The 14,256-nt window shown below is 35.6% G+C and overlaps 1 protein-coding gene across 3 annotated transcripts in view; it reads left to right on the forward strand.

Annotated features, from left to right (window-relative positions):
* Positions 1-13,880, forward strand: part of LOC127860347 (ubiquitin carboxyl-terminal hydrolase 25-like) — a 40,859-nt gene extending 26,979 nt beyond the window's left edge. For 2 of the 3 annotated variants that reach the window (XM_052398362.1, XM_052398361.1), the window contains 8 exons: positions 750-935; positions 2,300-2,499; positions 2,836-3,026; positions 3,642-3,735; positions 4,903-4,982; positions 6,297-6,423; positions 8,677-8,863; positions 11,193-13,880. In XM_052398362.1, the coding sequence (XP_052254322.1) occupies positions 750-935; positions 2,300-2,499; positions 2,836-3,026; positions 3,642-3,735; positions 4,903-4,982; positions 6,297-6,423; positions 8,677-8,863; positions 11,193-11,377 (1,250 nt within the window). In that variant the 3' untranslated portion in view covers positions 11,378-13,880. The remainder of the gene's footprint in view (positions 1-749; positions 936-2,299; positions 2,500-2,835; positions 3,027-3,641; positions 3,736-4,902; positions 4,983-6,296; positions 6,424-8,676; positions 8,864-11,192) is intronic. The other variant, XM_052398363.1, reaches the window with a different exon arrangement.
* Positions 13,881-14,256: the final 376 nt, after the last annotated feature.

Raw genomic sequence — 14,256 nt, forward strand, 5'->3', positions numbered from 1 at the left:
TCACAATTTTATTAAGTCAGTGACTCTTTTTTTTCACAAAAGGGGTGTAGGCCGCTTTACAAAAAAAAGGGTGAAAAAAGGCCCTGTGAGCTTTTTGTTGATGCTTCATGCTTGTTGATGATTTGTTATGACAGAAGCTCCTCAGCTGCTGTAATACTGTGGTTAACAGTGTGGAGTGAGTTGATTGTAGCTTGAATTTGTCTTGGTCTTAAATATTGTTCAGCAATAGTTTACTCATACTGTTTTCTCAATATTTTACACATGTGCATTTATACTAATCAAACAATGGTTATGTACATGTAGAAAAACATTAAAAAAAAGACTTTTATAGATTAGACCCGCAACTTACTAGATCCAAAGTTTAAACTTTAAATCACTTATTCTGAATATTATTTGTTACATTTCCATTTTACTATGCTGTCAAGGTCTGTTGGTAGAGCCACGGTCTACAGGTTTTATCTCGGTTGGCCTGTCCCTTGTCTTGTGTGGGGATTGTTAAGGATTTTTTCTATGGCCATTCTACACCTTAAGTGTGAACTGGTTAGCTGACTGCCATTATATAATTGAAACACTGTTTAAATTGGCAAAAAAAAAATCAAGTAAACAAACTAAACAAGGAACATTTCCAACACTTCTGATAAAACAAAAAGCTGAACAATAATCCTCCTCAGTTCTCCAGAACATTGTATCATTTCATTTTACTAGCATAGAAAGTACAAAGGTAACTCCCTGTCTTAACATCCTTGCAGTGTCTGGCAACCAGAGTGCCTGCATAAGTCAGGATCTTGAGAATCTCCCAGATGACCTCAAGGAACTGGTAACCAATGACAACCAACAGTTTTCAGATGAGATTGAGAGATGGGACCGTGAGGCGGCACGTAAAGCAGCCGGGGGCGGGGATACAGATGTAGCGGTTATATCTGAACAAAAACCAGGTACTGTTCTTAAGTTCTAGAAGGTGTTAGCTTCTTATTTTGTCCAATTCAACAGTATATAAATGAAAATTATGTGCACCAACAGCCAAAACCTTTTACAACAAAAAATTGAAACAAAAGTTATTCAATTGCATTGGATTAGAACCGATTCAAAATGATGGTTCATTTTATGCTTTCCTGAGAAATAAGTACAGAAAGGTGAGATATTTCCTTCTGTCACTGTCCCTGTTGTCGTTATTTACAACTATTTACTGCAACAAGTTGTATAAAACTGCGTGATAGATTTGAACGAAACTAGGCAGGATTTATCCTGGGATGTTGAACATTTGTGAAACATGTTGAAAACTATTGTAAAAGGCCTCAAAAACATTTCTTGTCCAAAACCTTTTGACTGGGTTTCTATACAATTGTATACAAATTTACAATTTAATTTAATCAACTAAATATCTTCACATTATTTTGACTGGTTTTAAACATTGCGCAAAAGGGCTTTGAAGTTTTCCTCAAAAGGCTTTTTTTCACTTGAAAAATTTTGCACTGGCTGGATTTCAAAATATTGTCTCACACGATTTCCTTGGATCACCCTTTACTTAATCTCTCTCTTCAGATATTTTTATTTAACAAAAAATTTCATCAATAGGGACAGCTAGTTAGCTTGGCTGTTTTCTGAGAAAACCTGAGGTATTGTCATAGCCAGCTCGCCGTCAGCCGTCCGGCGTAGGCGTCCTGCTAAAACCTTAACATTGGTTCTAAAATCAAAGTGCTTCCACCTACTACTTTGAAACTTCATATGTAGATGCACCTTGATGAGTTCTACATGCCACACCCATTTTTGGGTCACTAGGTCAAAGGTCAAGGTCACTGTGACCTCTAATATAAAACTTTAACATAGGCTCTAAAGTCAAAGTGCTTCCACCTACAACTTTAAAACTTCATATGTAGATGCACCTTGACGAGTTCTACACGCCACACCCATTTTTGGGTCACTAGGTCAAAGGTCAAGGTCACTGTGACCTCCTAAAAAAAACAACATCTGACAAGCTTTTGCAGCCGAGCGTGGCACCCGTTATGCTGTGCTCTTGTTTTACTAATATATCTATGTGAAAACGTTAAAATTCTTGTGAGAAACCACTTGCTTGGTTGGAAAGTAATTTTAACAAATATTCCTAAATTGATCTACCAACTATTTTTAAATAATTATTGTGGTTTTAACTTATATGAGCAACCCGGTGCTATCTGGGCACTCATGTTTGTTATTTGCAATAGACTTGTGTTTCGTGAATTTAATTATTCAAATGCTGCAACAAAAATATTTGTCTGAAAACGTTTAAAATAGCTTTTGTCTTCAACATTGATGTGCCTAGCTCTGTTTGCAGCCCTTCCAGTTCCCGCAGTAACCTCAACTAGTAATTCATCCACTCAGACTATGCAAGCCCGACAGCCTGTCAATTACGCAAGTATTCATGCTACACTTGCCGTGGAGGAAACGAGGAAATCTTTCAAAAAGTTAATTGGTGACCTCCCTTCCCCAGAGACATTGGACCCTCCTAGATTACTCGAAAAAGTGAGAAAGCAAATTGGCCTGGTTTCAGCCTAAAAATAGTATATTTGCTATTGATTATCATGTATAGCTGTAAAGGAATAATTGATGATGATAATAATAATACAAAATTCTTGCTTAGTTTTTATTTTCTTTAATATATGAAATTAAACTTCTATAAAAAATTTGAACTGAAGAATTTATCTAAATCCTCTGGTATTTGAATCACCAGAAATTGTGTTAATTTTACATGTACCTTGAGAAGTTTGCTAATGTCAAGTGTAAAGACAAATGTAGTGAATTCTCAATTAAGCGACTTAAATACTTAAAAAAATAAAATGTTTTTGTATGTATTGTCAGTTCTTAGACTTAGAATTGAAGAGAACGGAAGAGATAACGAAGGAGTTACCAAAACTGTTACCGACAAGGGACCCTAGACTTCAGCACATTGTGGTGTACATGCAACACTGCAAGTGTCACCATAACCACATCATGTACATGCTCCTTGAACAGGTTGCTGAGGGATTCTCTGAAACTGCTGAAATGATTGGGTATGTGCCTTTTATTGGGTTATACCGTAATTGAGCCTCATTCTTTTAAGATGGGGTTAATGCATGTGCCTAAAGTGTTATCCCAGATTAACCCGTGAAGTCCACACTGGCTAATAAGAGATGACATTTAGTGCTTGAATGATATTTTTGTTTAAAGAATTTCTTCTCATAGCCAAAATCCAGATTAGGCGTTAATTGTCATCCCTGATTAGCGGGAAAGGACTTTACAGGTTAATCTGGGATAAATCTCTACGCTCATGCATTAAACCCCCTTTTCCCAGAGCTAAGCTCAATAAAAGGAGCCACCTTATTGACGTTGAGACATTTGAAGTTTGGCATTGGCTTATACAAGCTTTTGATCATTTTAAATTTGATATATATTCTGAAATCTACACTTGTTGTTCATATATAGCTCAAGGGTGAACTATATTGCCAAGCCAAAGTTTGTCATCATAAACTCGATGAAAAGAACGTGTATGAATGTTTCCCCGTTAAGGCAACCATTACTTGAACTTAAGCTTTTGAGATGGCTTTTGGTTGTAATTAATAACAAAAAATCTTGTGTGTCTGAGCCATAATGCCTTTAGTTGTTTATGTGCTTGTTTTTGTGTTCAGAGCAAAGAAAGTTCAACAGTGTGCTGCCGCTATGATTAAGAGACAACGGGAGGAGAAGCAAGAGTCAAATGTGGCCATGGAACATCATCTACAGGTTTCATTGCATATTTCTGTCTTAAATACTGTTTTGTCTTTAAAGACATAATGATTCCCAGAAAATATTCCATGGAACAATCTGTGCGCTCATATCGTGAAAATAGGTGACATGAAGATATAAACGAACGCTCAGTGGGTAAACCGTGTCCCGATTGTATGATAATTTTATCAAGTATTTCAATTTCTTGAGCACTTTTTCATGTCAATTTTGCTCTAAAAAAGATCGACCGATAACACAGAAAATTGAAAATAGAAGTTATAAAAAAAGTTAACTTAATCTTTCAGTTTCTATAAATGTGTTCAGTGAATCGAATTTTCGAAGTTGTGTTGACCTCAATCCTATTGCAATTGAGTACATTCCTTTTTCGGATGCGACATCTCGACAACGTAGTGTATGTAATTTTAGGGTGTGTATGGAATTATCGGCTTTGTGTGGTTAAACACGCTTTAAATAAACAATTTTGACATGGATTTAACGTGAATAAAATGAATCTTTAAAGGTACATAATTGATTGCAGCATTGTTCAAATTTATGTCGAAATATGTTTATTTGTTTCCTTAACCGCTCGACTCAAGGTAATTGGAGGGTATATCTTCACTGCCTATGTAGAGGAACCTCTACCAGATCTGTAGAGTTGAACAAAAGGTTATGGTTCCCACCACCAGTATCGTGTAGTCCTCCACAGTCTTTGTACTCTGTAGTATATACACACATATTGTCTTTTCTTACTGTCTCTGAGCTTCTGCACTCAACCGCTAGGGTCAATCTGTATAAATTAGGACAAAGGGAAAAATTCTGACAATACTTCTTCCCAAGCACACTAAATCTAGCGACAGGCCTTCAGAACCAACAGCGCTTTGATTCTTTTAAGTTGTTTTAATGAGCACTCAATAATGCCAGTTCTCAAACATACAGTTAAGACAGTCATTGTATATATGTTGATTATTATGTGCTTAGATTATGGTATGTTTGTTTGCCTCTGTCATTCAGAAAATTATGAAGGTTCAGAAAGTGTTACTTTTTTCATGGATCTGTGCATGATTAAAAAATACGCTGGTAGCATTTTGTTCTGCTGGAACGTTTCTGTTTTCATTATTCCCACCTCTCACCAGTTATAACAGTTGTTTTGGAAGAAGAAAAGAGCCATGTCTATTTATTTTTCAGATATGGCATGAAACCTACCAGAAGTTTTTGAAGACAGCCTTGTTATTTGTTAAAGGAATTATCTTTTATTTTGATGAAAAGTAAGTTTGTTAAAGATAATATATACACGTAATTGTATGCTGTGTTTATGCCTGATAGGGAGACAGATAGTGACTGTCTGTTTTACCTTGCATCAATATCACTTGCTATAATTCTTATGCTTACACATTTGTGCGCTTATACCCATGTCACCAAATATGACTCTGACCTTGACCCTCAGCAAATTTTGACTTAACCCTTTGCATGCTGGGAAATTTGTCGCCAGCTAAAATGCTGTCTGCTGAATTTCTAAAATTAGCATATACTTCGATTTTTTTTCAAAGAATACTATCAGAATCGCAAACAGTTTGGATCCTGATGAGAAGCCACGTTTTGTTGTGTCTCATCTGGATCCAAACTGTTTGCAAAGGCCTTCAAAATTTAGTTCCAGCACTAAAAAAGTTAAAATGTTTCAGACCATCTGTCCATGACAGATTATGTAGATTTTACCATTTTGTGTTTCAACAAGGCTTCTACTCTTTGATATTTGGACATTGATTGTTTATTACCATCTCCAATCTGGCACCTAGTGAGGCATTTGTGTTTATCTAAGTGGTAAAGGGTTAAACATAGTTGTGTTATGAATAAGTAATGAAGTCAACCAGAAACTGTCAGTTTTATCACCACTGTTAAGAGTTAATTTGAAAGAATACTGTTTTTAATGTATGTCAAATGTGAAAAGAAATAGTTGAAACACCATTCATGTAATGTGATTTGATATGTTGCTCAAGTTTTGCTTGCATTTAAATTGTTTGACATTCATAAGCAACAATTTGTGAATACTTTTCAAAATACTCTTAATCTGCTGGGCAGATTTTAACACAATTTTACTGGAATGATACTTGGTGGCTCTTAAAGTTGTTCAAATTATTCCAATCTCATGCATGGATAGGGCATTAGAGCCAAAACTATAAATAAAAAATTCAATTAAAAAAAGACTGCATGGGTCAGGGGCGTTATATTTGGTGTGTAACATCATATAGTAGTCATCTATTAAAGTTTGTTCAAATAATGACACTGGGGTCACAACTTGCCATGCATGAGGTGTTACATTATTTATGTAAAAGTTTAATGTTCAAATCATCCCTCTGGGGTCCAAAGTGACCATATTCCAAAGATCACATAATTAATATAAACCTACATTGTACATAACATTTAAAATCTTCTTCAGTGTGTCAGGGGTTTCATATTTAAAGTTTAATCTTATAGTGGTCCCCAAGAAGAACAAAAATGGCACCAAAGTGATTAGAGTAAGAACTTAGTATAGCTGGTTATATTTACCATTGCATATCCATGACAACCACTGTTTGTTGCAGACATCTCCAGTCTTTGCCATACCTCCTACACGCTCACCTTCTCACACTGGACTTGACAAAGAAACATCCCAACTGTGGACTCACAAATCCAAAGATTTTGGCCTTCTTCTTGCGGCAGACTTTACTGGTTTGTTATTACTGGCATTTTTTGCAAAGGTTAACCCATTTATGCCTAGTGAACTCTCCCATCCTTCTAAATTGGATCAATTTATTTCCAAAATTAGGGATGTCTAGTATATTTATTTCTATATTTAGAATATTTCTTACAGAAATTCCTTTAAGCAAACAGCGCAGACCCAGATGAGACGTCGCATCAAGCAGCGTCTCATCTGGGTCTACGCTGTTTGTCAAGGCCTTTTTTCTAGACGCTAGGCATAAATGGGTTAATTATACATTGTTTCTGTTATGTTTTATGCACATTGCATACATACAATGAGCACCATGAATTTAAGAAAGGCATGGTAAATGTTAAAATGTGCAATATTAATAAGTGTTGTCTTCAACTGTGACATTTTTAAAGCAGGAATTGTCACTGCAAAAGCAACATACAATTTATTAACTGGATACCATTTGGAAATGGATATTGAGTGTAGTTTTTAGACAGATTTGTTTCGATCGGGGGCATATTGTTTTTGGCCTGTCTGTCATTGTATGTGTGTGTCCCAAAACTTTAACCAAAACTTTAACCTTCGTTAAAGTTTGGTCATAACTTTTTGAATATTGAAGATAGCAACTTGATATTTGGCATGCATGTGTATCTCATGAAGCTGCACATTTTGAGTGGTGAAAGGTCAAGGTCATCCTTCAAGGTCAAAAGTAAAAAAATACAATCAAAGGAAAGTACTAAGCTTTAAAAGGGAGATAATTTCTTAACCTGCCAAATGATATATTGAAATTGTATTTCAAAGCAGCTCATTAGGGGGCATTGTGTTTTTTACAGGTCGAGCTACAAAGACCTCGTGAAGAGGCCAGTAGGTCATGTAAATAAACTCTGATACACACACAGGGCATTGTGTTTCTGACAAACACATCTCTTGTTCAACAATAAATCTGGACTTGTAAATGTTCAAAAATGGAGGATGGACTAGTTTAGGTGATGGGCAGGTTATAATACCAGGCTAACCATGATAGATTTACAGTAGCTTGGAAGTGGCATGCCTAAAATTTGTTGTAATTTGGCTTAAACTTTTTTATCCCCTGGTATCTGGGCTATTTGTTGGACATTCTGCAAGATTGCATCAAAGCAAATATATTTTTCCTCTCTTTAGTTCACTATTTTTCAACCAAATAGCTATTAAAATCATCATATGTTCATCTGTTTTACATACATCATAACAAACTGCTGTATTTTTGCCAACCTGGACATCTACCCTCAATGGCAAAATAAAAATCCTGCTTGGATGCATTTTAGCAGTTCTTTCTTTTGAATAATTACAAGTCTATGTTGTAGACAAATTTGAAAATTGTATGTTTGATATCTCAAGTTGAGATATCAGACATACAATTTTCAAATTGCCAGACTGATTATATGTGTTGAATGCATATAACCTTTACTATTTTGATTTATATCTCATTTCTTTAAAAAAAAATGTATTGACAGCTTCAAATATACTGTCAGTATTTTCATTTGTCACAATTTTGTTAGGGCCATATCTCAGAAACTAAATAAGATTTTAGCACGAAACTTCATGGGAGTATAAATACATGTATTAATGAGGAGAAATTCCATGCAAGTGTATATATATATATATATAAATATATAATATCAATAAAGAAAAGTGCCATGCATAAGAACCATAACCCAACACTTTATTTAATAAGTGTTATGCCCTTTTGTTTTTTTGCATGATAAATTTCATTAAATAAGTAAAATGCTCGGGGCATTTTTTTGTATGATAAAACTTTTCCGAGGTATTTCTCAGATGCTAAACACGATCCAGCATGAAACTTAATGCGTGTGTAGATATCATTGAGGACAATTGCAAAACCCTACAAGTTTTATCCAAAAGCGGAGGGATATAGAATTGACATCCATTCGTCTGTCTGTCAAAATTTATTTGGCTGGGGATATCAATTCAACAAATTTTCTTGTTTAAAACTGCTTGTAAAGATTTCATTTAACTTCTACTAAAGTGTTTCATTGAATGATTCTATCAGAAGTATGGCAAGTGGTTTGACGCATAATCCCAGGTTTTTCATGAGAGCCTAGGTTCTCATTCTGAGAACCTAGGTTGTGACCAGAACTTATGATTCCAAATAAAATCTTGTGTTCTCATGAAAACTTAGGATATCAGAGAGAACGACGCGAAAAGAGAGAAAGAATCCTTACAGATTTCAGTATCTGTTTATGAAATTTTGTGTTTTCCTTTTTTGTTATCAGCATTTAAACGACACGCTGACGTCCCAATTTGAGGAAAAAGTTGATGTGGTGGACATTTTGGGGAGTGTTATCAGTAATGTATTACCGTGTATGCAGACGGTCATCGATATCGGCTCTAGTGAGGATGTGGCAGCCATTGAAGAAATCCGAGAAAAGTGGTGCTCATACTTGGGACAGGAGATTGATTGTAAGAAACTTAGTGTTCTTAAGCATCTTATTTTCAAACGTTTTATGCCCCCGGTAGGGTGGCATATAGCAGTTGAACTGTCCGTCAGTCCTTCTGTCTGTCAGTCTGTGTGTCCCTCCGAAAACTTTTAACATTGGCCCTAACATTTGCAATATTGAAGATAGCAACTAAATATTTGGCATGCATGTGTATCTCATGGAGCTGCACATTTTGAGTGGTGAAAGGTCAAGGTCATCCTTCAAGGTCAAAGGTCAGATATATGGCTTCAAAGCAGGGCAGTAGGGGGCATTGTGTTTCTGACAAATACAGCTCTTGTTGAAAGATTGTTGTGGCTTGTATCTTGATTCAGCGGAATTTTCAAATTTGTCGGTTTATCATGTAGAATCCTGGATATTTTTTCAAACTTTGATCATTTTGTTAAACAGGTTGTTAATTTGTGGTTCACCAATAAATGTTATTTTTCATATAAATAAAACGCATTTGTTTTTAGCTCGACTATTATACATGAAATATATATAGTGGAGCTATCCTACTCGCCCCGGCGTCGGTGTTTTCCGTTAGCGTGCTAATGTTTAAGTTTTCGTACTACCCCAATTATTTTTATTGTCCCTTGACATATTGCTTTCATATTTTGCATACATGTTTACCAACATGACCCCAATTATAAATAAGAGCAGACAACTGTATCAAGCATTTTGACAGAATTATGGCCCCTTTTATACTTAGAATATGCATATTATTGATAAATCTATGTTAAAGTTTGCGTACTACCCCAAATATTTCCTGTGTCCCTTGACATATTGCTTTCATATTTTGCATTCTTGTTTACCATCATGACCCCAACCTATAAACAAGAGCAGACAACTGTATCAAGCATTTTGACAGAATTATGGCCCCTTTTATACTTAGAATATGCATACATGTATAATTGATAAATATATGTTAAAGTTTGCGTACTACCCCAAATATTTCCTGTGTCCCTTGACATATTGCTTTCATATTTTGCATACTTGTTTACCATCATGACCCCAACCTATAAACAAGAGCAGACAACTGTATCAAGCGTTTTGACAGAATTATTGCCCCTTTTATACTTAGAATATGCATATTATCGATAAATTTATGTTAAAGTTTGACAAAACAACACTAACCTGACAATCCACAATGCACTCCACTCAAATCATCCCCCCAAACCCCCCCCCCCCCCCTTAGATCCACCCCCCACCCCCATCCCCCCAAATTTTTTTTATACTGTTAAGCACTCAAATAGTGGAGCGCGCTGTCCTCTGACAGCTCTTGTTATTATTATGCCCCTGAAGGAGGGCATATAATGATCGGACTGGACTGTCTGTCCGTCTTTCCATCACAATTTGCGTTTAGGTTTTGAAAAATGCTCATAGCTTCTATGTTACTTCAAATAGCAATTTCATATTTGGCATGCATGTGTATGTGGACAAGGCCTTTCCATACGCACACAAATTTTGACCCCTATGACCTTGACCTTGAACTAAGCGTTTATAGGGGGCATAAGTCATTCAATTGTGACAGCTCTTGTATATGATCTGTATTTAGTCTGTAGTTATTGTTAATACCACAGTCATTCTGTCAGTTGCTGGGTTATGCTGAACTATTTGTTACATTTACACTATAATATATCTCATATCGATCTCATTATTATATGAACTGTGGGCCGCGGTTAATTGGAGACTTTATCATTCGTATTGTTGGTCAATCGGATTAAGTTTTCTCATAAAACATTTAAAGTTTGTGGAGCAAACTTCTTTCATATTTTTCAAGCAGTTAAATTAAAACATTATCACCTTGAAGTGTTGATGTGTGAAGTTTAGCTTTCCACGACAATCGTCCCCATTGATTCACTCATTCCTGACTTCCTTGCCCTTCAACACAGCTGACAATCTGTGTGAGGGTATAAGTGACATGTGTACAGAAGCTTTAGTTGTAATGCTTAGCTGGTCTATGCTTTGTCAAAGGATTGGTAATGGTCAGGATGTATCGCAATTAGATTTTGATGACAAATTAGCGGAAAGTGTGAAATATAAACATAATGTGGAATAATTATGTAATTGGGCCATGAAGTATTTGGTATGGGGTATGGGGTTTAATATTTTATTATACAGGATGAGGCTAAAAGACTCATTTATACATGAAGAAAATAATTGAGTATCCTTAAAAACTTAATACATGTAAAAGGAAAATTGGTGAAAATGGTAACACAGCTATAAAACATTATAACCAAGTGTTTAATACTTTATAAGATCCACAGATTCACTTACCATTATATTAAATATTATTTCTTTTCTCCTTTCAGCCAACAAGGCAGAACTCCTCCAAGACTTTTTATCAAAATTATTTGAACCACCATACGACCTTAAGTTGCCATCAATGCCTCGTATTGGCTCAGAGAGCTTTTACCAGTTGCATAAACAATTCACACAAGTCATGGAAAAGGCTGTTGAATATGGATACGTTGAAAAGGCTCTCAAGGGGTCCTGATGTGTGTCCTGAAGTTTCCATGTTTTGTGTGCGATATCATTTGTTGCATTCAGAGCAACCTGTCTCCATATGCTGGCATGAAAATCTCCAAATTCTTCAGCAAAAAGGACACAAAGCATCACTCTAGTTTGAGTGAAAGGTTCTTCTGTCTTAGAATCAGGCAAGCTCTGAAAAAAGAGGCTTAATTTGTGTGTGTAAAGTGTCTTCCCAGATAAGCCTGAAATCTGCATAGGCTAGTCAGAGACGATACTGTCCTCTTTACTGGAATTTTTCTTTTAACCAAAGTGTCTTCTACATGAAAGTCCAGTCTATAGGGAAAGTGTCTTCCCCAATTAGCCTGTGCGGACTGTACATGCTAATCTGGGACGACACAAGGCACATGCATTTAGCCCAGTTTTCCCAGAACAAGGCTCAAATAATTGGGTTGAAATTGCAGTGTGAATAGACAAAAAATGTCTTAGTTGTAAAAGGATTCTGGATAATAACAGAGTGGTTAGGTTTCAGTGGTGAACTTGTAAAAAGCTTTATTAAAAGGATTCTTATGGGTGTTTTCTGGATAGTTCTCTAATTTTATCAGCAGGGACATCTGTTGATAATCATATGTATAAGGCACGTCACATTTTGAGTAGTGAAATGTCAAGGTAATCCTTCAAGGTCAAAGGTCAAACATCTTTTTTATGCCCCTGGATCGAAAGATCGGGGGCATATTGTTTTTGGCCTGTCTGTCTGTCTGTCATTCATTGTGCGTGTCACAAACTTTAAACTTGGTTAAACTTTTGCAGTAACTTTTTGAATATCGAAGATAGCAACTTGATATTTGGCATGCATGTGTATCTCATGAAGCTGCACATTTCGGTTGGTGAAATGTTAATGTCATCCTTCAAGGCCAAAAGTAAAAAAATACAATCCAAGGGGAGTAATAAGCTTTAAAAGGGAAATAATTTCTAAATTTGCCAAATGATATATTGAAATTTTATTTCAAAGCGGCGCTATAGGGAACATTGTGTTTCTGACAAACACATCTCTTGTTAGCTGTTGTTCTTGAATAAATTCTTTTGCTTTGTGGTAAATTATTCTCACTTTTTTACCTTTCTTTCATGTTTATTAAAGAGAGATGTGGAAAAAAAAGTGTGGCACTAAGTAAAAAGATTCTTAAAAAAAACCAGCATTAGGTTAACAATACTTGATAAAATTGTGTTCAAACTTACACTGTTATACATGTACTGGGTTGCTGTTTCTGAGAGTGGGGCAAGAACGTCCCCAGTTGTTCCGCAGATCTACTTGTCAACCACTTCATTTAAACTATCATCATATGCAGAACATAATCATTACATTCTTAGCATTTGTATAAGTCTCGTTCTTAAAACACTGCGCTTAGTGCATGCCGGTAAAGTGTTGTCACAGACGTTTAATGCATATGGGTAAAGTGATGTCTCAAATACTTTAACCGTGTGCATTTAGCCCAGTTTTTCCCCTGACTAAGCGCATATTCGCTTGTGCTGTTGACTCAAATCAAGATACTCTTTGAGCATGTTTATGAGTCATCACATGTTTACTTACTCATATGACATTGTTTTCATTCTTACTGAGATTCTTTCCAAGCATTGAGTCATTTACAATTCAGTACTTTTCAACGCTTAATCTCAACTTTAAGTATAGTTTGTTACCTTATTTACTCACTTAAAGCAGGGCATTTGTATTAAAATCCAGCTGTTGTTGTAATATATCACATGTAAACTATCTTACTCCGCAAATTTTATATGTGTATAAAATAATCACCATTTTGTTATTACAACCATTTCGACATGTTCTGGCTACTGCAAACAACAAATACAGGGTTTATTATTATTAATAGTAAAATGAAGTTTGTCTTAATAAGGATAACAATACAAGTGAAGAGTTGTTGGTGTTTTACTAGTATAAAGTTAATTGTAACATTATGCTTGTATACATGAATGAGTTAATAAGTTATGTAGCTTGGTTTGTTTTGTTTATCAAAAATAATAATAAACAACCCACAAATATTAATTCATGTTGCACTGTGATTAAATCAAATTTGGGATGTAGATATATGAGTCGCGTTCTGAGAAACCTGGGCATAATGCTTATGCGTAAAGTGTCGTCCCAAATTAGCCTGTGCAGTCCGCACAGACTAATCAGGGACGACACTTTCCACTTTTTAGGACATTTTTTGTTATAATGAAGTTTCTTTTTAGCTAAAATCCAATTTAGGCGGAAAATGTGGGATGACACTTTATGCACATGCCTTATGCCCAGTTTTCTCAGACATGACTCATATGATTATGTTGTTTTTAACATGTTGTTGCAGAATGCCTTTCCACTTAGTGCTAACTTTATAGTAATTCAATAAAGCTAGATGTGATTGAATTATTTTGAAGTATTATTTTGTATTTATCTTGTCACTCACTATATTTATGTATTAACAGTTCAACGTTAACAGTGTTATTGAGTATGTTCCATTAAAATATCTTTGTTAAATCAATACATTGTTGTTGTTGATTTTTATCCCATGGTATGAAGTTAAGTGAAGGGGTAATCCCCAAGAACTTCTGCCGAACTGTGTGGCCGCAAGTACACACAAACTGTTCTGCAAGAGTTCTTATATAATTTTCAACTTATCAAAATTTCTATAACTTTATTATGCCCCCCTTCGAAGAAGAGGGGGTATATTGCTTTGCTCATGTCGGTCGGTCGGTCCGTCCACCAGGTGGTTGTCAGACGATAACTCAAGAACGCTTGGGCCTAGGATCATGAAACTTCATAGGTACATTGATCATGACTCGCTGATGACCCCTATTGATTTTGAGGTCAAAGGTCAAGGTCACGGAGACCAGAAATAGTAAAATGGTTTTTGAATG

Source organism: Dreissena polymorpha, chromosome 15 (genome assembly GCF_020536995.1).
Source record: "Dreissena polymorpha isolate Duluth1 chromosome 15, UMN_Dpol_1.0, whole genome shotgun sequence".
NCBI classification, from domain to species: domain Eukaryota; kingdom Metazoa; phylum Mollusca; class Bivalvia; order Myida; family Dreissenidae; genus Dreissena; species Dreissena polymorpha.